The following is a 20,712-nucleotide window of genomic DNA, read 5'->3' as shown; positions in this document are numbered from 1 at the left end:
CCATGACAGCACACTATCCTAATCCTCCTCTTACCTATCTGGCAGCAATGTCTAGGTCTCTTAAGGGCCCCACTTCAACCTACTCCAAAGAGTGGGGGTTCCCCTAGGCTCAGGCCTTGGCCCTTTTCTCTGACTACATTCTTTTGTGGCTTTAATTATTGCTTCAACTTAGAAGACTGCTACAGCTTTATCTCTAGTCCCAATCTTTCCCCTGAGATGGCATACTGAGTGTTTAAGTTTCTGTTGGACAGTTTTATTTACATATTGCTGATACTTAAACATTATTGAAACTTTCAGTGTTTTAGAGCCAAGACATGCCTCTTGGCTGGGCACGGTGGCTCACGCCTATAATCCCACCTGAGGCGGGTGGATCTCTGGAGGTCAGGAGTTCAAGACCAGCCTGGTTGACATGGGGAAACCCAGTCTCTACTAAAAATACAAAAATTAACTGGGTGTGGTGGTGCACATCTGTAATCCCAGCTACTCAGGAGGCTGAAGCATGAGAATTGCTTAAACCTGGGAGGCGGAGGTTGCAGTGAGCTGAGATTCACCACTGCATGCCAGCCTGGGTGACAGAGTAAGACTCCCTCTCAAAAAAAAAAAAAAAAAATGCCTCTTGTACATCCAGTTCAACCCAACCTCCTCATTTGATACATAAAGAAACTTAGGGCCAGGCGCGGTGGCTCATGCCTGTAATCCCAGCACTTTGGGAGGCCAAGGCAGGTGGCCCACCTGAGGTCGGGAGTTCGAGACCAGCCTGACCAACATGGAGAAGCCCTGTCTGTACTAAAAATACAAAAAAAAAAAATTAAAAAATTAGCCAGGTGTGGTGGCGCATGTCTGTAATCCCAGCTACTCCGGAGGCTGAGGCAGGAGAATCCCTTGAACCTGGAAGGCAGAGGTTGCGGTGATCCGAGATTAAGCCATTGCACTCCAACCTGGGCAACAAGAGTGAAACTCTGTCTCAAAAAAAAAAAAAAAAAGAAAAGGGAAAGAAAAGAAAAGAAATGAAACTTAGGAGACTTATCTAGGACAACATGATGTGTGGAACAGAACTTGGTTTCCAGTCTGATGTGTTTTCCAGTAATCACCAATCAAATTATTCTTTCCTGAAAACATGTCCTGCTACCACTTTTTTTTTTTTTTTTTTTGAGACAGAGTCTCGCCATGTCACCCAGGCTGGAGTACAATGGTGCGATCCCGGCTCACCGCAACCTCTGCCTCCCAAATTCAAATGATTCTGCCTCAGCCTCCTGAGTAACTGGGATCACAGTCACCCACAACCACACCCAGCTATTTTTTGTATTTTTAGTAGAGACAGGGTTTCACCATGTTGGCCAGGCTGGTCTTGAACTCCTGACCTCGTGATCCACCCACCTCAGCCTCCCAATCCCATGCCTGCTGGGATTACAGGCATGAGCCACTGTGCCCGGCCAGCTACCAGTTTTTACAGTCTCCTCTTCTGTTAGTGCTACCTGTGGTATCGCTAGGTACCATAGTTTTTTTTTTTGTTTTTTCCTCTGGATAACTAGGCTTAAAATTTGGTGCCATCTGGTCACCAAATCCTTTTTATTCTTTATTTGGAATATCTCTTAAAATCCATTTCTTCCTATCCATTCCATTGCCACCAGTCTGCTCTAGACTTCACTGTACTAATAGTCTCTCTTGCTTCTAATCCCTTTTCGCTGATAACCAGGTTAATTTTCCTAGAACAGTGCTTTGCATATCATATCCTATTCAAATTCTTCAATGGCTCTCCAATGCTTTGAGAAGAAAGTCCAAAATCTTTAATCACAGTCTCTATTTTTCCCTGTGCTCCCCTGCATGATCCCTCTGGTGCAGTTTTTTTTTTTTTTTTTTTTTTTTTTGACTCCTTAACACTACACCTTTTTGCTCCTAAGCTCTTGTTCAAACCTTTCCTGCTTTGCTTCTGTTATCTAAACCCTGCCCTCTTTCAATGACTAACTCAAGTTCATCCTATCATTCTTTCTGTTAAACATGATCTATACACTCAGTGTTTGGCCCTTTACTCCATTAAATGGAATCATGTACATAAAACACCTAGTGCAGGGTTTGGGGCCTGGTGGGGTGGCTCACGCTTGTAATCCTAGCACTTTGGGAGACCAGCCTGGGCAACATAATGAAACTACTAAAAATACAAAAAATTAGCTGGGCATGGTGGCATGTCCCTGTAATCCCAGTTACTTGGGAGGCTGAGGTGGAAGGATCACCTGAGCCCAGGAGGTCCAGGCTGCAGTGAGCTATGATCATGCCACTGCATTCTAGCTTGGGCAATAAGAGTGAGACTCTGCCTCAGAAAAACAAACAAAAACAAAAAACACCCACCTAGTACAGGGTTTAGTATATAGTAGGCTCTCAAAAATGTTACTCTTCAGCTGATCCAATGGTAGTGGTTAACAGAATTTATTAACATCAGTTCCTCTCCCTTCCTTTCTTTCAACGTATCTTAATATATATATATATATATTTTGAGATGGAGTCTCGCTCTGTCACCCAGGCTGGAGTGCAGTGCCACCATCTCAGCTCACTGCAACCTCCACCTCCCAGGTTCAAGCAATTGTCTTGCCTTAGCCTCCCAAGTAGCTGAGACTACAGGCGAGCGCCATCACACCCAGCTGATTTTTTGTATTTTTAGTACAGACAGGGTTTCACTGCGTTAGCCAAGATGGTCTCGATCTCCTGACCTCGTGATCCACCCGCCTTGGCCTCCCAAAGTGCTGGGATTACAGGCGTGAGCCACCGCGCCCGGTGTATCTTCATATTTTATTCTATTTGATTCCCACGACAAATTTTGTGAGACTGACAGGGCAAAATTAGTCCCATTTTAGACATGAGGAAATAGAGTGAGTCTGGCAACGGCCAGATAGTAAATATTTTAGGCTTTGTAGGCTTTATGTCTCTATTGCGACTACCCAACTCGGCCATTGTAGCCCAAAGCAGCCATACGTAACACACAGACAAATAAGCATGACTGTAGTTCAACAGTCTTATTTACAAAAACGGGTGGAGCAGGATTTCACCTGTAGACAGTAGTCTCCAGACCCCTGGTTTTAAATGACTTATTCAAGGTCATAGGCCTGATGAGTATTAGAATTGAGATAGAATCCAGATCTCCCAACTTTGAAGCCAGTGCCTTTCACCACATTACGCTGTGGCATATTTTATTTATTATTTGTTTGTTTATTTTTTGAAATGGAGTTTCACTCTTGTTGCCCAGGCTGGAGTGCAATGGTGCGATCTCGGCCCACTGCAACCTCCACCTCCCAGGTTCAAGTGATTCTCCTGCCTCAGCCTCCCAAGTAGCTGGGATTACAGGCATGCAGCACCACGCCTGGCTAATTTTGTATTTTTAGTAGAGACAGGGTTTCACCATGTTGACCAGGCTGGTCTCGAATTCCTGACCTCAGGTGATCCACCTGCCTCAGCCTCCCAAAGTGCTGGGATTACAGGCGTGTGCCACCGTGCCCGGCCCTATTTATTTATTTGTTTGTTTATATTTAATTTTTCGAGACAGGGTCTCACACTATTGCCCAGGCCAGGGTGCAGTGGTGTGATCACAGCTCGCTGCAGCCTTGACCTCCCAGACTCGGGTGATCCTCCCCCTCAGCCTCCCAAGTAGCTGGGATGACAAGTCATGCCACCATACCCAGCTAATTTCTGTATTTTTTGTAAAGATAGGAGTTTTGCTTTGTTGCCCAGGCTGGTCTCGAACTCCTGGGCTCAAGTGATCCACCAGTGTTGGCCTTTCAAAGTGCTGGGATTACAGGCGTGAGCCACCATGCCCAGCCCCCATAATTTATTTTGCGTTTATTATATACTACCTCGTTTTAGTATCTTTTATGTCTATATACTATCTCCTAGTGGTCCAGGAGGCACTAGAGTGGTATCAACAGTATCTGACACAGAGTAGTCATTCAGTGAAAGTTTATTGACAAGCATAATAATGTCGCAATCTAGTTCTATTTCGTTACTTTGGACCTGGCTTACTCTGAGGTGGGCTTAAGTGTTTGTGTGAGTTATTAGCATTAACTGAGGAGGATGCACACGCCTGTGCGTGTGTGTGTGCGCGCGCGCGCAGTCTAAGGGAGGTACGTTTCCCACAGCCATTAGATGTTAACTTACGTGCATAACCATAAATGGATATGTATAGGTAGCATACAAGTAAGAGGACGGGTGTCTCCACAGTGGAGAAGAAATTTAAAAGGAGCTTTTTCAGTAGGTCTCACTAGCACAAAAAGGCATAGAAGCTGACATAATTTTGTAGTCTAAACCCTGCAGGTGTTTCCCATATATTTATTGGTTTCACTTTATGTAGTTAAATTAGTGGGAAGATGATATAGGAAACTCACAGTGTGTTTATTTCTTTTCCTTAGCACTTAGGCAGACGACGTGTATGAATCAATCTATTTTTCGTCCGGAGAGATTTCAAAGAGTCTGTCCTTTCCTAAGAAAAGACAGGAAGCATCCTCAGGAAGCGCCTACTTCTCTCGTTTTCCATCGAGAAAGAGGAATGGCTCAAATATTTATCAAGGATTTCACAGGATTAAGGCGTATGAAATGGGGCTGACCTTCTCAGAGGCCGAAGGACTTCGACTCCATGAGAGGGCGAGAAACGTGTTTTGGGGGAATTTAAAAAGTCAATTAGTATTTTGCTTTGTCAGGTGTAGAGTCCAGGCCCGGGGAAGAGCCGCAGCCAAGCGAGGCCATAAAGGACGTTGCTATGGTTTCCACGCACGTCGTCTCCCTCAGCCTGTTTCTTTGCGCGGCGCTGGCGATTCCGTAGTTTCCGCTTCCGGTAGTGAGGAGGCCAGGTGAGGAGCTGTGCAGGGTTTGGGTGAAGGAAGGCTGGCTTGGCGAGAGGTCAGGTTTGCGGGCTTTCGCCTGCTTTTCCAAAGACCAACAAAGAGCCCTTTCCTAACTCTCAACCCAACCGCTTTTGGAACTATGCGGTGGTGGGAACCCTGTGGCGCTTCTTTGTCGCTCCTGTCCTTCCCATGCCAGGCTACCATCTCTTTTCTTCTCTATGCGAGGGTTTGAATTGGCAGTGAGAATGAGAGATAACGATTCGCGTCTACTTTCTAGGATGACTTCTGTGTGCTCCATCTCGCGCGTCCCTGAGCATGTTGAATTTCCAAATCCTAAATAAGCCGCGCGGTGTAGTTTGTATTATGTTGCGTTTCTCTTTCAAATTTCCTCACCTTTTCTCCGTCATCCTTTAGGCTCTACAGAGTGAAGGTTTAAATCCAAGGTCATGGCAAAACATCTGAAGTTCATCGCCAGGACTGTGATGGTACAGGAAGGGAACGTGGAAGGTGCATACAGGATCCTAAACAGGTAACTGTTAAGGGACCAGAATCATGCCTAGACTCTCTAGGAAGTGCGGTGGTTATTCTCTTCCTTCCCCTTTCGTTGATTATTCTCAAAGCAGTGCCAGCCCAGGTGTTCACAGTCTCTTAAAACGTCTCAGTCCCTCAGTTTATTATCTTAAAAATGAAGTTCTGGGCCGGGCGCGGTGGCTCACGCCTGTAATCCCAGCACTTTGGGAGGCCGAGGCGGGTGCATCACATGAGGTCAGGAGTTTCAGACCAGCCTGGCCAACATGGTGAAACCCCATCTCTACTAAAAATACAAAAATTAGCCGGGCGTGGTGGCAGGCACCTGTAATCTCAGCTACTCGAGAGTCTGAGGCAGGAGAATCCCTTGAACCCGGGAGGCAGAGGTTGCAGTGAGCCGAGATCGAGCCACTGCACTGCAGCCTGGGCAACAGAGTGAGACTCTGTCTCAAAAAAAAAAAAAAAAAAAGAAAAGAAAAAAAAGTTGTTCCTCAAACCTAACTGTATGAATCTTATTCAACAAGTAATCACTGCCCTCCACCTCTCCGCTTTTAATTTAATTTAATTTTGTTTTTTTGAGATGGAGCCTCTCTCACCCAGGCTGGAGTGCAGTGGCACAATCTCGGCTCACTGCAAGCTCCACCTCCCGGGTTCATGCCATTCTTCTGCCTCTGCCTCCCGAGCAGCTGGGACTACAGGTGCCCGCCACCACACCCGGTTAATTTTTGTATTTTTAGTAGAGACGGGGTTTTACCTTGTTCGCCAGGATGGTCTCGATCTCCTGACCTCAAGTGATCCACCGGCCTCTGCCTCCCAAAGTGCTGGGATTACAGGCTGAGCCACTGCGCCCGGCCCCACTTTTTAAATTGAGACAGGGTCTTGCTGTGTCGCTTAGTAACCCTCCCGCCTCAGTCTCCCGAGTAGCTGGGTCTAGCCGCGCACGCCACCACCGCAGTTACTTTTTGTATTTTCTGTACAGAGGGAGTCTCGCCATGTTGCCCGAGCGTAATCACTCCTTTTATGAGGAACCTGAATTCTTTCGAAGACTTAAAAAAGGGCCCAAAGGGAAAATCAAGATGTGAAATTGCTAGGAAGCAGGAACATAGTATGATTAATAGAAAGTTGAGAGAGGTATTGGTGTGGGACAAAGCTAAAAAAAATGGTAAATTCAGCTTGGGATCCTAGAGAAGCAGGCCAAAGATGGGAAAGCTGGCTGGGTGGGATGACTCACACCTGTAATCCTAGCATTTTGGGAGGCCCAGTAAGGGAGGATTTCTTTTTGCCAAGAGTTCAAGACCAATCTGGTAAACATAGCAAGAGCCCATTTCTAAAAATATTAAATAAGAAGAAAGGGAAAAAAAAGAAAGATAGGAAAGCTTACAAGTTTTGAGGAAAGATACAGCATAAGGAAAAATACATAAATGGAAACGAACTAGCTGGGGTGGAGGAGCTTTATAGCTTTATTGAAAATTTTTGAATGCCAGGCTAAAAGATGTAGAAGAGCCCTAATAATACTTTTTTTTTGCTCTGTTGCCAGGCTGGAGCACAGTGGCGCAGTCTTGACTCACTGCAACCTCTGCCTCCTGGGTTCAAGTGACTCTCCTGCCTCAGCCTCCCGAATAGCTGGGACTACACGTGCCCGCCACCATGCCTGGCTGATTTTTGTATTTTTAGTAGTGACGGGGTTTCACCATGTTGTCCAGGATGGTCTCAATCTCCTGGCCTTGTGATCTACCCGCCTCAGCCTTCCAAGATGCTGGGATTACAGGCATGAGCCGCTGCACCCGGCCCAGCCCTAGTAATACTTTACCACTGATTTCTCAAGCAAAAGGTTCTTAGCCTTCCCTTCTCACCAGTTGTGTGGATTTTGATTTTCTGGTATGACTCACTCATTTTCTTTCCCCAGTGTGAAGTAACTTTTGAAGAAACAAACGCTTGTTGAGTTGAATTATCAAATAATTGTAAGGAAGGGGCTCCTGTAGTCCCAGCTGCTCCAGAGGCTGAGGCAGGAGGATTGCTTGAACCCAGGAGTCCAAGACTGTAGTGTGAGTGCACTCTTGTGCCTGTGAATAACCACTCCACTGTAACCTAGGAAGCATAGTGAGACCACGTCTCTTAAAAAAAATGTAGGAAAGATATTGCCTTAAGGCCTTTAATGTGGTAGCTTTATTTCACAAGTAAGGGAAGCCTTGGAAGATCAGATTATCTTTATTGGGTTATGCAATTACTGAATGGTGGAGAGGATCCTAAAGCACATCTTTTGAATGCAATGTTCTTTAATAATAGATTATTTACTAGTCTTACTAGAAATGGAGAGACGGTAGTTCATTTTCCAATTTAGAATCCTTATCTTATCATTTCAGTAGGTGTAGCTTTAAAAAAAAAAAACCCAGAATCCTCATCTGATTGGGTTTAAATATCGGTAGGGTTCTTGAGGACTGAGAGGGCAAAGGAAAGGGAACCTAGTTCTTAGCAAAGCAGAGAGTTCTAGGTGTAGAAGGTCGGATGGCAGAAGACCACAGTTAGTGAGGAAAAAAATGCTGTCAGAAGCTGTGTAAATGAGAAGCAGTTCCAGGCTCAGAATGGTTTATATGTCTTTTAAAAGGATCTTGCCTTAGGGTCAGGCGTGGTGGCTCATGCCTGTAATCCCAGCACTTTGGGAGGCTGAGGCGAGTGGATCACCTGAGGTCAGGAGTTCAATACCAGCCTGGCCAACAGGGTGAAACCCTGTCTCTACTAAATATATAAAATTAGCCGGATGTGGTGGCAGGTACCTGTAATCTCAGCTACTTGGGAGGCTGAGGCAGGAGAATCACTTGAACCAGGGAAGCAGAGGCTGCAGTGAGCCCCAGTCATGCCACTGCATTCCAGTCTAGGCCACAGAGTAAGACTAAAAAAAAAAATAAAAAATCTGGGGTCAGCCGCATCACCTCATTCTATGTGCATAACAATCATATCCTTGGCCTGAAGCTGTTCCCTCTACATTGTCACTTACGCTGTAAGTGAAGATAAGTACCAGGTTGTAAGGTATCCTGTTTCATTTTTCTCTCTTTCTCCTCATTCCCAACTCTCCTATTTCAGACCTTCTGGTGGCATGTCTGAGAAGTATATTATTTCTGATGACCTTTCTCTGCCCCTATCTTGCTATCTTGGAAGTAACAATATGAACGACTTTTTTTTTTTTTTTTTGGAGAGTTTCGCTCTTGTTGCCCAGACTGGAGTGCAATGGCGCCATCTCGGCTCACCACAACCTCTGCCTCCTAGGTTCAAACGATTCTCCTGCCTCAGCCTTCTGAGTAGCTGGGATTACAGGCATGCGCCACCACACCTGGCTAATTTTCTATTTTCACTAGAGTTGGGGTTTATCCGTGTTGGTCAGGCTGGTCTCAAACTCCTGATCTCATGTGATCCACCGCCTTGGCCTCCCAAAGTGCTGGGATTACAGGTTTGAGCCACTGCACCCAGCCTAAAATGAACGTCTTTATAGGTAACATCCAGACCCTGTAGTGAGTTAGCTAGTGAGATGAATGTTGAATTTAGGAAAAGGCATGTGTTATGTATAACTTCACTCTTTTTTTCTGACTTCTCCCTGTAAATCTTTTTCTGTATGATTTATTTTGGTAGATTTAGATGGGTCTTCTGGCCATGGTTGTTGAGATGTTTATATTATTGAAAGATCAAAGGATAGCTGTTACTTAATGGTAAACAAATTTCCAAAAGGCTCTGTTTTAGTTCCCTTATTCCTGAAGTGTAGCTAACACAAAAACAAGAATTTTGTTTTTAGAAAATTAGCTACTTTGACAAAGAACAACAAAATTTGTGGTATAGTATTATTTACTGAACCACTTCTTTTATTTATTTATTTATTTGAGATGGAGTCTCCCTCTGTCGCCCAGGCTGGAGTGCAGTGGTGTAGTCTCAGCTCACTGTGACCTCTGCCTCCCAGGTTCAAGCGATTCTCCTGCCTCAGCCTTCCGACTAGCTGGGACTACAGGCGCATGCCACCACCCCAGCTAATTTTTTGTATTTTTAGTAGAGACGGGGTTTCACCGTGTTAGTCAGAATGGTCTCGATCTCCTGACCTCGTGATCTGCCCGCCTCAGCCTCCCAAAGTGCTGGGATTACAGGCGTGAGCCACCATGTCCAGCTGAACCACTTCTTACAGTTGTATCAAGAGAGTAGTGGCTAGGTGCAGTGCCTCACTCAAGTATTCTCAGCACTTTGGGAGGCAGAGGAAGCTGGATCTCTTGAGGCCAGGAGTTCAAGACTAGCCTGGCCAACATGGCAAAACCCGGTCTTTACTAAAAATACAAAAATTAGCTGTGCATGGTGGCACAGGTCTGTAATCCCAGCCACTCGGGAGGCTGAGGCAGAAGAACTGCTTGAACCTGGGAGACAGAGACTGCAGTGATGCCCCATATCATATATGGAATGCATCCCCATTTACACTTACAATTTGAAACAAAGAATCTGAGAAACAAAATATTTCTCATCTCCTTCCTGATTATTTCTTCATTGATACCAGGTTTGCAGAAAACGTAAGGCCAGCTCTTATCTTTTGAGAGAAGACTCTCTTCTTACTTCTTTGTCTAAGGTTGTCTATACCCCTTTATATATGCCTCTTTTAAAAATCCTTTCAGCCACTATATTTTTAATTTAATCAACACTTAGTTTTTGCTTTTCCTGGTTTTTTCTGTTTTTTGTTTGTTTGAGACGAAGTCTCGCTCTTGTCCCCCAGGCTGGAGTGCAATAGTGTGATCTAAGCTCACTGCAACCTCCGCCTCCTGGGTTCAAGTGATTCTCCTGCCTCAGCCCCTCAAGTAGCTGGGCTTACAGGCGCCTGCCACCATGCCTGGCTAGTTTTGGTATTTTTAGTAGAGACAGGGTTTCACCATGTTGGCCAGGCTGGTCTCGAACTCCTGACGACCACAGGTGATCCACCCATCTCGGCCTCCCAAAATGCTGGAATTACAGGCGTGAGCCACAACACCCAGCGCACATACTACTTTTATGGTTCTCTTTTTATTGATGACTGGCATTTTGCACATACCTATTTCCTGGGTGGAAGTGTTAATATTAGACAGCAGGAGAGTGGTCAGTGTGACACCCTGTGGTTTCAACCCTGGCTGCCTATTAGGATCACCTGGGGAACTGTCAGGAAAACAAAACTAATGTCAGGGCCCAATCTGAGATGAATTAGAATCTCCAGGGGTTGGCACCTGGCTGGCAGCATTTTAAAAAACATACCATGAGATTTCACCAGGATTGAAAATTATTATAATAGACTTGTAGCCTCCTGGCCGGGCACCGTGACTCATGCCTGTAATCCCAGCACTTTGGGAGGCTGAGACAAGTGGATCATTTGAGGTTAGGAGTTCGAGACCAGCCTGGCCAACATAGTGAAACCCCGTCTCTACTAAAAATATAAAAATTAGCCGGGTATGGTGGTGCATGCCTGTAATCCCAGCTATTCAGGAGGCTGATGCAGGAGAATTGCTTAAACCCAGGAGGGGAGGTTGCAGTGAGCTGAGATCGCACCATTGCACTCCAGCCTGGGTGACAGAGTGAAACCCTGTCTCAAAAAAACAAAAGACTTGTAGCCTCCTTAAGGACAGAAACTTATGCTTTTTCATTTGTATATCTCTTGGATTTACCAAAGTGTCTGGCACATCCAAAGCTCTCATTAAATGTCTTCTTAATGAACACAAATATTCCTTTATCTTTTTTGTCACTTCCTTATTTAATGTTTGTCAAACTTTTCCACTGAAGTGTCGTTAACAGCACAGGAGTGTGAATGAACTATAGGGGTTCTGCTACTATAAGCAAACATGGAATTTCTTTGAAGTTTCCCTAAATTAAAATTTAAGGTGAACTTCGTATTCACTGCCATTGCATCTGTTTTACGGGTAACACCCCCGCTCCCTTGAGTTAAAATTGGTGCTCCAGGCAGATGCATCAAATTTGTCCAGAAACTCTTGTATCCCTTGGCATTCTGTTAAGTACCCTAGTTAAGAAGCACAGTATTACCTTTTCTTCAGGGATTAAAACACCAAAGTAGGAGTAGAATTTGAAATAAAGCAATTTACATTGCTTAAAAAGAAAAGGGGTTGGCACCTGGCTGGCAGCATTTTAAAAACCATACCAGTCTTAGAATAATTTCCTTTTTTCTGTTTTCTTTTTTTTTTTTTTTTTTTTTGAGACAGAGTCTCACTCTGTTGCCCAGACTGCATGGTCTTTGCTCATGGCAACCTCTGTCTCCCAGGTTCAAGTGATTCTCCTGCCTCAGCTTCCCGAGTAGCTGGGATAACAGGCATCTACCACTATGTCTGGCTAATTTTTTGTAGTAGAGATGGGGTTTTACCATGTTGGCCAGGCTGGTCTTGAACTCCTGACCTTGTGATTGGCCCGCCTGGCCTCCCAAAGTGCTGGGATTACAGGCGTGAGCCACCGCGCCCGGCCTCTTAGAATAATTTTCTAGGTAAGGACTTTTAAACTTTTGTGTATGTGAGCAGACTGATTTTGGAGTGATGCAATCTTCTGTTTTCCTGCTGCCTGTTAATCACATTTGCTGACTGATGCACTTTTCTGTTTCTTCCTTTTCTCTGCTTTTCCCAAATGTCCTGTCTCTAGCCACTTTTTCTGTATTATCTCTCTCACACTCCAACTGTCTTCTGATCTCTTTCAGCTCTCATAGCTGGTAGTTTAAAAATAATTTGCTCGTTCTGTAATTGCTCTCCTAATTACAATAGGTAGGAGAGCAAATGAGTCTAGAGGAAGGTGATTAAAGCTTTACCATGTTTGAAGTACAGAGAGAGTCTTACAAAGAAAACAGCCTATGTGTCTGCCCAGTGAGGCCACCACAAAATGCCTGTTATATAACTGGGGGCCCTCATTGGTGCCCGGGGATGAGGAGGTGGAAAGTGGGGGTTGCTAGGAAGCCCTGCATGATTGACTGGGCCCCAAGCAAAGAAAGGCGAGTACACTGGAAGCATGCCCTGTTGACTCCTTTTACGCCTAGTGGGCTACTTTGTAGGTCCATTGAGTCCTTCTGCATACACATCTGTCCTGACGTAGACTGGCTACACTGACGTGTGAGTCTGCCACCCGCAACTCCCCCCCACTCCAGGCAGCTTGGCTTCTTTTACATAATCATTTGAATTTCACTAAAGCTGGCAGCTGGTTTCTCCTTCAGTATTAGGTTGCCAGGCGCCCGAACTCCAGGCTGATCTGTTTACTATAAAGCTCTTGATATGCTAGTCCTTGAACTACTTTTGGAAGCAGAAGCATCATTAGTAACACCCTCTCTATTCTTGTGTTTTACAAAGCTCTTCTTACATCCTTTTCTTTTTTTTTTTTTTTTTGAGACGGAGTCTCGCTCTGTCACCCAGGCTGGAGTGCAGTGGCCGGATCTCAGCTCACTGCAAGCTCCGCCTCCCGGGTTCACGCCATTCTCCTGCCTCAGCCTCCCGAGTAGCTGGGACTATAGGCGCCCGCCACCTCGCCCGGCTAGTTTTTTGTATTTTTTAGTAGAGACGGGGTTTCACCGTGTTAGCCAGAATGGTCTCGATCTCCTGACCTCGTGATCCGCCCGTCTCAGCCTCCCAAAGTGCTGGGATTACAGGCGTGAGCCACCGCGCCCGGCCCTTACATCCTTTTCTATTAGAGGTAAACTTGAGTAGATACCTCTACTGTAGGAACTCTGGATCATTTGAAGATAATCTGTGCCTTTTTTAGGATGACTAGAACGTGCCAGGTAAGGGAGGGAATCCTCACCTGGCATCTTGGAATTTATTTGGTCTGTGTTTTGGAAGTAAGTAGTACATCCAGGGAATGCCATTTACCAACCCCCATCATTATATTCTTTCTTTTCCCTTCACCATTCTTATGTTCTTTTAGTATTCTTTTTCCTTGTCTTGCCCTTTTGCCTGACAGTACAGGCATTTCCTTGGTAAGATGATCACCTCTGTTTTAGAAGCCTTTTGGAACTCCAGTAGGGTTCCTGAGTCATACTCAACCCCTTCCTCCTCTTGCAGTGTTGTTGCATCCTACTTTTAAACTGTCTGTCATTAATAGATTCCTCTTCCTAGGTCATATTTATTCAGGGTCTCTGTCCTTTTTATATTCTCTCAAATCCAGTCTCCTTGTACTTTTTATATTATATATCCAATCTTTTTCTTTCAGGGGCTTTTTTCTATATTTTCTCCAGTATACTACTTTCTAGTCCAAAAAGCAACCTTCATTAGACAGTATTAAACACAAGTCTCAGCAGAAATAAATGTTTACATGCTTAGATCATATTTTTCTTCCAGTGTCCTGTATCAGCTTCCATTTCTTCTTTATTCTGATTGAAGAGTCTAGCCCAGCTCTTCACTCCCTCTTTTACCCATGGATACTGCAACAATTTGTCTTCTGAAATTGGTGGTTTTTGTTTGAGAAGCAGAATACTGTTGTAGAGCACTTTACTACTGAATTCTGCTTATAGTTCCATTTTGTGATCTTGGGCAGCTCAGCCTCTCTGAACTTCAGTTTCCTAATCTATAAAAGAGGACATTATTTGCCTAAACAATTTCATAGGAGTGTAGTTACAGATTTGATCTCTAACCTTAGAAGGGACACAACCCAATGAGGGGTTCAATGTAATACTGTTTGACCAGTGCTATAAAAGAGACATTAGCCGAGCGTGGTGGTTCACACCTGTAATCCCAGCACTTTGGGAGGCCGAGGCGGGTGGATCACCTGAGGTCAGGAGTTCGAGACCAGCCTGGTCAACGTGGTGAAACCCTGTCTCTACTAAAAATACAAAAATTATCCAGGTGTGGTGGTACGCCCCTGTAATCCCAGCTACTTAGGAGGCTGAGGCAGGAGAATTGCTTGAACCTGAGAGGCGGAGGCTGCAGGGAGCCAAGATGGTGACGCTGCACTCCAGCCTGGGCAACAGAGTGAGGCCCTGCCTAAAAAATAAAAAAGAGAGAGACATTAACAGTGTGCCATGGTGTTGGTTGTCCCTGGACCATCAGCAGCAATATCAGGTGGGAATTGTTAGAAATGCAAATTCTTGGCCCCCTACTCTAGGCATACAGAATCAGAAACTGGCACAGCAGTCTGTGGTGGTCTTTGAAATAGGGTTTCACAGCCGAGCACGGTGGCTCATGCCTGTAATCCCGGCACTTTGGGAGGCCCAGGCAGGCAGATCATGAGGTCAGAAGTTCAAGACCAGCCTGACCAATATGATGAAACTCCGTCTCTACTAAAAATACAAAAATTAGCTGGGCGTTGTGGTACGTGGCTGTAGTCCCAGCTACTCGGGAGCCTGAGGCAAGAGAATCACTTGAACCCGGGAGGCAGAGGTTGCAGTGAGCCGAGATTGTGCCATTGCACTCCAGCCTGGGCAACAGAGCGAGAGTCTGTCTCAAAAAAAAAAAACAAAAACAAAAAGCCGGTTGCAGTGGCTCACGCCTGTAATCCCAGCACTTTGGGAGGCTGAGGCAGGTGGATCACCTGAGGTCAGGAGTTCGAGACCAGCCTGGCCAACATGGCGAAACCTTGTGTCTACTAAAAATAACAAAAATTAGCTGGGCCTGATAGCGGGTGCCTGTAATTCCTACTTGGGAGGCTGAGACAGGAGAATTGCTTGAACCCAGGAGGCAGAGGTTGCACTGAGCCAAGATTGCAGCGTTGCACTCCAGCCTGGGCAACGAGAGCGAAACTCCGTCTCAAAAGAAAGAAATAGGGTCTTGCTTGCCCAGGCTGGAGTGCAGTACCACGATCATGACTCACTGCAGTCTCAATCTCCCAGGTTAAAGCAATTCTCCCATTCTCCCACCTCAGCCTCTCAAGTAGCTGGGAGTGCAGGTGTGTGTGCCACCATGTCTGGCTAATTTTTAATTTTTTGTAGAGATGGGGGTCTCACTATGTTGCTCAGGCTAGTGTCAAACTCCTGGGCTCAAGCGATCCTGCCAGCTTGGCCTCCCAAAGTCCTGGGATACAGGTGTGAGCCACCATGGCCAGCCAGCAATCCCTGTTTTAACAAGCTTTCCAGATGACTACTGCATGCTAAAGTTTGATTTCACCTGAACTAGTTTACAGATGTGATAACAATTGATTTGGGCCTTTGAGGAACAAGTAGGATTTCATGAGGAAGAAAAAGAATGATATTTCAAGTAGAGGGAATATCATGAGCAAATAAAAAACAAGTATGTAGGATGCCTGTAGAACTGCATATACTTAAGTGTGACTAGAGCATTGGCATTATCGGGCAGGTGTTTTGTTTTTGCTTTTTGACACAGAGTCTCCATCTTTTGCCCAGTCTGGAGTGCAGTGCCTTGATCTCGACTCACTGCAACCTCCACCTCCCAGGTTCAAGCTATTTTCCTGCCTCTGCCTCCCAAGTAGCTGGGATTACAGATGGGCACCACCATGCCCAGCTAATTTTTGTATTTTTAGTAGAGACGGGGTTTCACCACGTTGGCCGGGCTTGTCTCGAACTCCTGACCTCAAGTGATCAGTAGGGCAGGTTATTAAAGATAAAGATATATATATAGGGTGCAATTGTTCAGGCTTTGAGCTTAGACTAGTAGTTCCAAAATCTGTCTGTACGTTGGAGTCACCTGGGAAACTTAAAAACCTGCTCATGTCCCTTTCCCTCTCCTTTGTGATTTAATTAGACTGAGGTGTGGCCCAGGGTTTGGAATGTTTAAAAGATCCCTGGGCAGTTCTAATGTGCAGATGATTCTGGGAACTTTAGTGGCTTAGGTCATTCTGTACATTAGGAAAGATTTTTTAGCACCAGAGTGGCATGATCTGATTTGTTTTAGGACAATAATTGGTATAGGAAAAGAGTGGAAATAGGGCAACCTACGTATTCACACTTCAGATAAGTTGTTCTTTAGGATTCCTTCACAACCACTTTCTTGTTCTCATGTTCAGGTTTAATGCCTCTTGTGAGTTTTTGTTTTGTTTTTCCTTGAGACAGAGTCTCCGTTGCCTCGGCTGGAGTGCAGTGGCACCATCTCTGCTCACTACAGCTTCCACCCCGAGTTCAAGGGATTCTTCTGCCTCAGCCTCCTGAGTACAAGCGCCCATCACTATGCCCAGCTAATTTTTGTATTTTTAGTAGAGGCGGGGTTTCACCATGTTGGACAGGCTGGTCTTGAACTCCTGACCTCAAGTGATCTTTTTGAGATGGAATTTCGCTCTTGTTGCCCAGGCTGGAGTGCAATGGCGCAACCTTGGCTCACCGCAACCTCCGTCCCCAGGGTTCAAGCAATTCTCCTGCCTCAGCCTCCCAAGTAGCTGGGATTACAGGCATATACCACCATGCCCAGCTAATTTTGTATTTTTAGTAGAGACGGGGTTTCTCCATGTTGGTCAGGCTGCTCTCAAACTCCTGACTTCAGGTGATCCGCCCACCTCAGCCTCCCAAAGTACTGGAATTACAGGTGTGAGCCACCGCGCCTGGCGGGATGGAACTTTAAGTAAGAGAATCACCTTAAGAATCACCCCTAGTGATTTTGTTCTTGTTGAAAATGACTCTCCCCAATTGAAGTCTCTTAAATGCCCATTAGTTGAGAATCATTGCTCTAGGGAGACATGTTCTTAAGGGACTGTATCATATCCCTCAGGTGTGTTGTGGTAAAATAGGTATGAGAACATAACTTTGACTATAAACTCTACAAGAGCAAGGACCATGTAATTAATTGCTTTTTTATTTCCCCACATTTTTTTTTTTTTTTTTTTTGAGACAGAGTCTCACTCTGTTGCCCAGACTGGAGTACAGTGGCGCAATCTTGGCTCATTGCAACTTCTGCCTCCTGGGTTCAAGCATTTCTCCTGCCTCAGCCTCCTGAGTAGCTGAGAGGGACTATAGGCGCACGCCATCATGTACAGCTAATTTTTGTATTTTTAGTAGAGACAGGGTTTCACCATATTGGTCAGGCTGGTTTCGAACTCCTGACCTCAAGTGATCGACCCGCCTTGGCCTCCCAAAGTGCTAGGATTACAGGCATGAGCCACTGTGCCCAGCCTTTTTTTTTTTTTTTTTTTTTTGAGTCAAGGTCTCACTCTGTTGCCCAGGCTAGAATGCAGTGGTAGGATCTCAGCTCACTGCAGCCTCGAACTCCCAGGTTCAATTGATCCTCCCACCTTAACCTCCTGAGTAGAGGGGACTACAGGCGTCTACCACCATGCCTGGCTAATGTTTGTATTATTTGCAGAGACGGGGTTTTGCCTTGTTGCCCATGCTGAAATTTTTTTTTTTCTTTTTTGAGACAGGGTCTTACTCTGTCACCCAGGCTGGAGTACAGTGGTGCAAACATGGCACACTGCAGCTTCCGTCTCCCCTGGGCTCAAGTGATGCCCCCACCTCAGCCTCCTAAGCTGCTAGCACTACAGACACATGCCATGTTGCCTAGGCTGGTCTCAAAACTCCTGGGCTCAAACAATCTGCTCACCTTGCCCTCCCAAAGTGGTGGGATTACAGGCATGAGCCACTGTACCTGGCCCACAGATTCTTATTGAGGCTTCTGTAAGTAGGCAGTTAATGCTCTATTGTCACCATTTCCCACTGTAATTTTTATAAATACCAGTTGTTTGGCCAATCGACTTCTGACTATTTGCTAAACTGGGAAAGAGTAATGATGATCCCAAATGTCTAACCTCATTGCTTGCCTTTATACAGAATCCTCACTATGGATGGGCTCATTGAGGACATTAAACGTCGGCGGTATTATGAGAAGCCATGCCGCCGGCGACAGAGGGAAAGCTATGAAAGGTGCCAGCGGATCTACAACATGGAAATGGCTCGCAAGATCAACTTCTTGATGCGAAAGAATCGAGCAGATCCGTGGCAGGGCTGCTGAGGCCTGTGGATGGGACACCCAGTGCGAAACCCTCATCCAGTTTTGTCTCCATCTCTTTTCTTTGTACAATCCCATTTCCTAAACTCAAATCACATGTCTGCAAAAAGGCCTCCAAATATAGAAACAATTCCATTAGTCAGCAGTGGACCCTGTCTTTTATTAAGTGAAAGAAAAAACTGAGTCTGAAAGTAGTCTAGGAGTAGAATGGTGTTTGCTGGAGCTGGAGGAGGGGGCAATGAGGAATTATTGTTTAATGGGCACAGAGTTTCAGTTTGAGCAGATGAAAAACTTCAGGAGATGATGGCCAGGCACGGTGGCTCATACCTGTTATCCCGACACTTTGGGAGGCTGAGGCGGCTGGATCACTTGAGGCCAGGAGTTTGAGACCAGCCTGGCCAATGTGGTGAAACCCCATCTCTACTAAAAATACAAAAAAAAAATTGGCTGGGTGTGGTGGTACATGCCTGTAGTCCGGGACACTTGGGAGGCTGAGGCAGGAGAATTGCTTGAACTGGGGAGGCGGAGGTTGCAGTGAGCCAAGATCATGCCACTGCACTTCAACCTGGGTGACAGAGTGAGACTCCATCTCAAAAAAAAAAAAAAAAAAAAACGGAAAGGGATGATGGATGGTGATGGTGGTTGCTCAAAAGGATGAATGTACTTAATGCCACTGAACTATACCCTTAAATGTTTTAAGATGGTAAATTTTTTTTTTTATTTTTATTTATTTATTTATTTTTTTGAGACGGAGTCTTGCTCTGTCACCCAGGCTGGAGTGCAGTGGCCGGATCTCAGCTCACTGCAAGGTCCTCCTCTCGGGTTCACGCCATTCTCCTGCCTCAGCCTCCCGAGTAGCTGGGACTACAGGCACCCGCCACTTCACCCGGCTAGTTTTTTGTATTTTTTTAGTAGAGACGGGGTTTCACCGTATTAGCCAGGATGGTCTCGATCTCCTGACCTCATGATCCGCCCGTCTCGGCCTCCCAAAGTGCTGGGATTACAGGCTTGAGCCACCGCGCCCGGCCTTTTTTTTTTTTTTGAGACGGAGTCTGGCTCTGTCCCCCTGGCTGGAGGGCAGTGGCGCGATCTCGGCTCACTGCAAGCTCCGCCTCCCAGGTTCCCGCCATTCTCCTGCCTCAGCCTCCCCAGTAGCTGGGACTGCAGGCACCCGTAACCGCGCCCGGCTAATTTTTTGCATTTTTAGTAGAGACGGGGTTTCACCGTGGTCTCGATCTCCTGACCTTGTGATCCGCCCGCCTCGGCCTCCCAAAGTGCTGGGATTACAGGCGTGAGCCACCGCACCCGGCCTAAGATGGTAAACTTTATGTTGTACTACAATAAAAACTTTTTTGGAAGTCTAGGAGAAGTAAGGAATTGTTTTTTCTTTTTTTTCTTTTTGTGTTTTTTTTTTTTTTTTTTTTTTTTTTTTTGAGACGGAGTCTCGCTCTGTCGCCCAGGCTGGAGTGCAGTGGCGCGATCTCGGCTCACTGCAAGCTCCGCCTCCTGGGTTCACGCCATTCTCCTGCCTCAGCCTCCCGAGTAGCTGGGACTACAGGCGCCCACAACCGCGCCCGGCTAATTTTTTGTATTTTTAGTAGAGACGGGGTTTCACCGTGGTCTCGGATCTCCTGACCTTGTGATCCGCCCACCTCGGCCTCCCAAAGTGCTGGGATTACAGGCGTGAGCCACCGTGCCCGGCCTCTTTTTGTTTTTTTAAGAGGAAGTCTCACTCTTGTCCCCCAGGCTGGAGTGCAGTGGTGCAGTCTCGGCTCACTGCAACCTCCGCCTCCTGGGTTCAAGTGATTCTCCTGCCTCAGCCTCCCGAGTTGCTGGGACTACAGGCACGTGCCACCACACCCGGCTAATTTTTGTATTTTTAGTAGAGACGGAGTTTCACCATGTTGTCCAGGCTTGTCTCGAACTCCTGACCTCAAGTGATCCGCCCACCTCGGCCTCCCAAAGTGTTGGGATTACAGGCATGAGCCACCGCACCTGGCCGGAAATTTTTTTTAATATATTGAAATATGTCTACCATTTCCTACCCAATTTTTTTGAATCCCCAAGCAAAATCTTACTGAGAAAGCATCTATTACTTTTTATTAAACTGTTCCCTGTTAGATAGAGAGGAGAGGATGCATGTATGTATTTGGAATAAATTCTGCTTCTGAAAACACCTATCAACCAGACTGGAGTGCTGGAATCCTTGCCCAAAGAAGTTCTTAAATCTACCCTAATGTTCATTCCTGTTTTCTGTCCTTTTAGTTTTCTTAACGGAGACTTAAGAGAGGGATGATGGGCTGGGCACAGTGGCTCACGCCTGTAATCTCAGCACTTCGGGAGGCCGAGGTGGGTGGACCACGAGGTCAGGAGATCGAGACCACCCTGGCCAACATGGTGAAACCCCGTCTCCAAGAAAAATACAAAAATTAGCTGCGCGTGGTGGCGCACGCCTGTAGTCCCAGCTACTTGGCAAGCTGAGGCAGGAGAATCGCTTGAACCGG

General features: G+C 46.0%; 1 protein-coding gene across 4 annotated transcripts in view; it reads left to right on the top strand.

The window, feature by feature from the left end:
- The window catches only part of MRPS21 (mitochondrial ribosomal protein S21), a 38,940-nt gene extending 20,579 nt beyond the window's left edge, over positions 1-18,361 (top strand). The window contains exons 2-4 of one of the 4 annotated variants that reach the window (XM_077978193.1): positions 4,811-4,832; positions 5,241-5,355; positions 18,031-18,346. In XM_077978193.1, the coding sequence (XP_077834319.1) occupies positions 5,273-5,355; positions 18,031-18,211 (264 nt within the window). In that variant the 5' untranslated portion in view covers positions 4,811-4,832; positions 5,241-5,272 and the 3' untranslated portion in view covers positions 18,212-18,346. 4 annotated transcript variants of the gene reach the window in all.
- Positions 18,362-20,712: the final 2,351 nt, after the last annotated feature.

This window comes from Macaca mulatta, chromosome 1 (assembly GCF_049350105.2).
Source record: "Macaca mulatta isolate MMU2019108-1 chromosome 1, T2T-MMU8v2.0, whole genome shotgun sequence".
NCBI lineage: Eukaryota > Metazoa > Chordata > Mammalia > Primates > Cercopithecidae > Macaca > Macaca mulatta.
The sequence above is the reverse complement of the archived record's forward strand: the minus strand, read 5'-3'. Positions and strand labels throughout refer to the sequence as shown.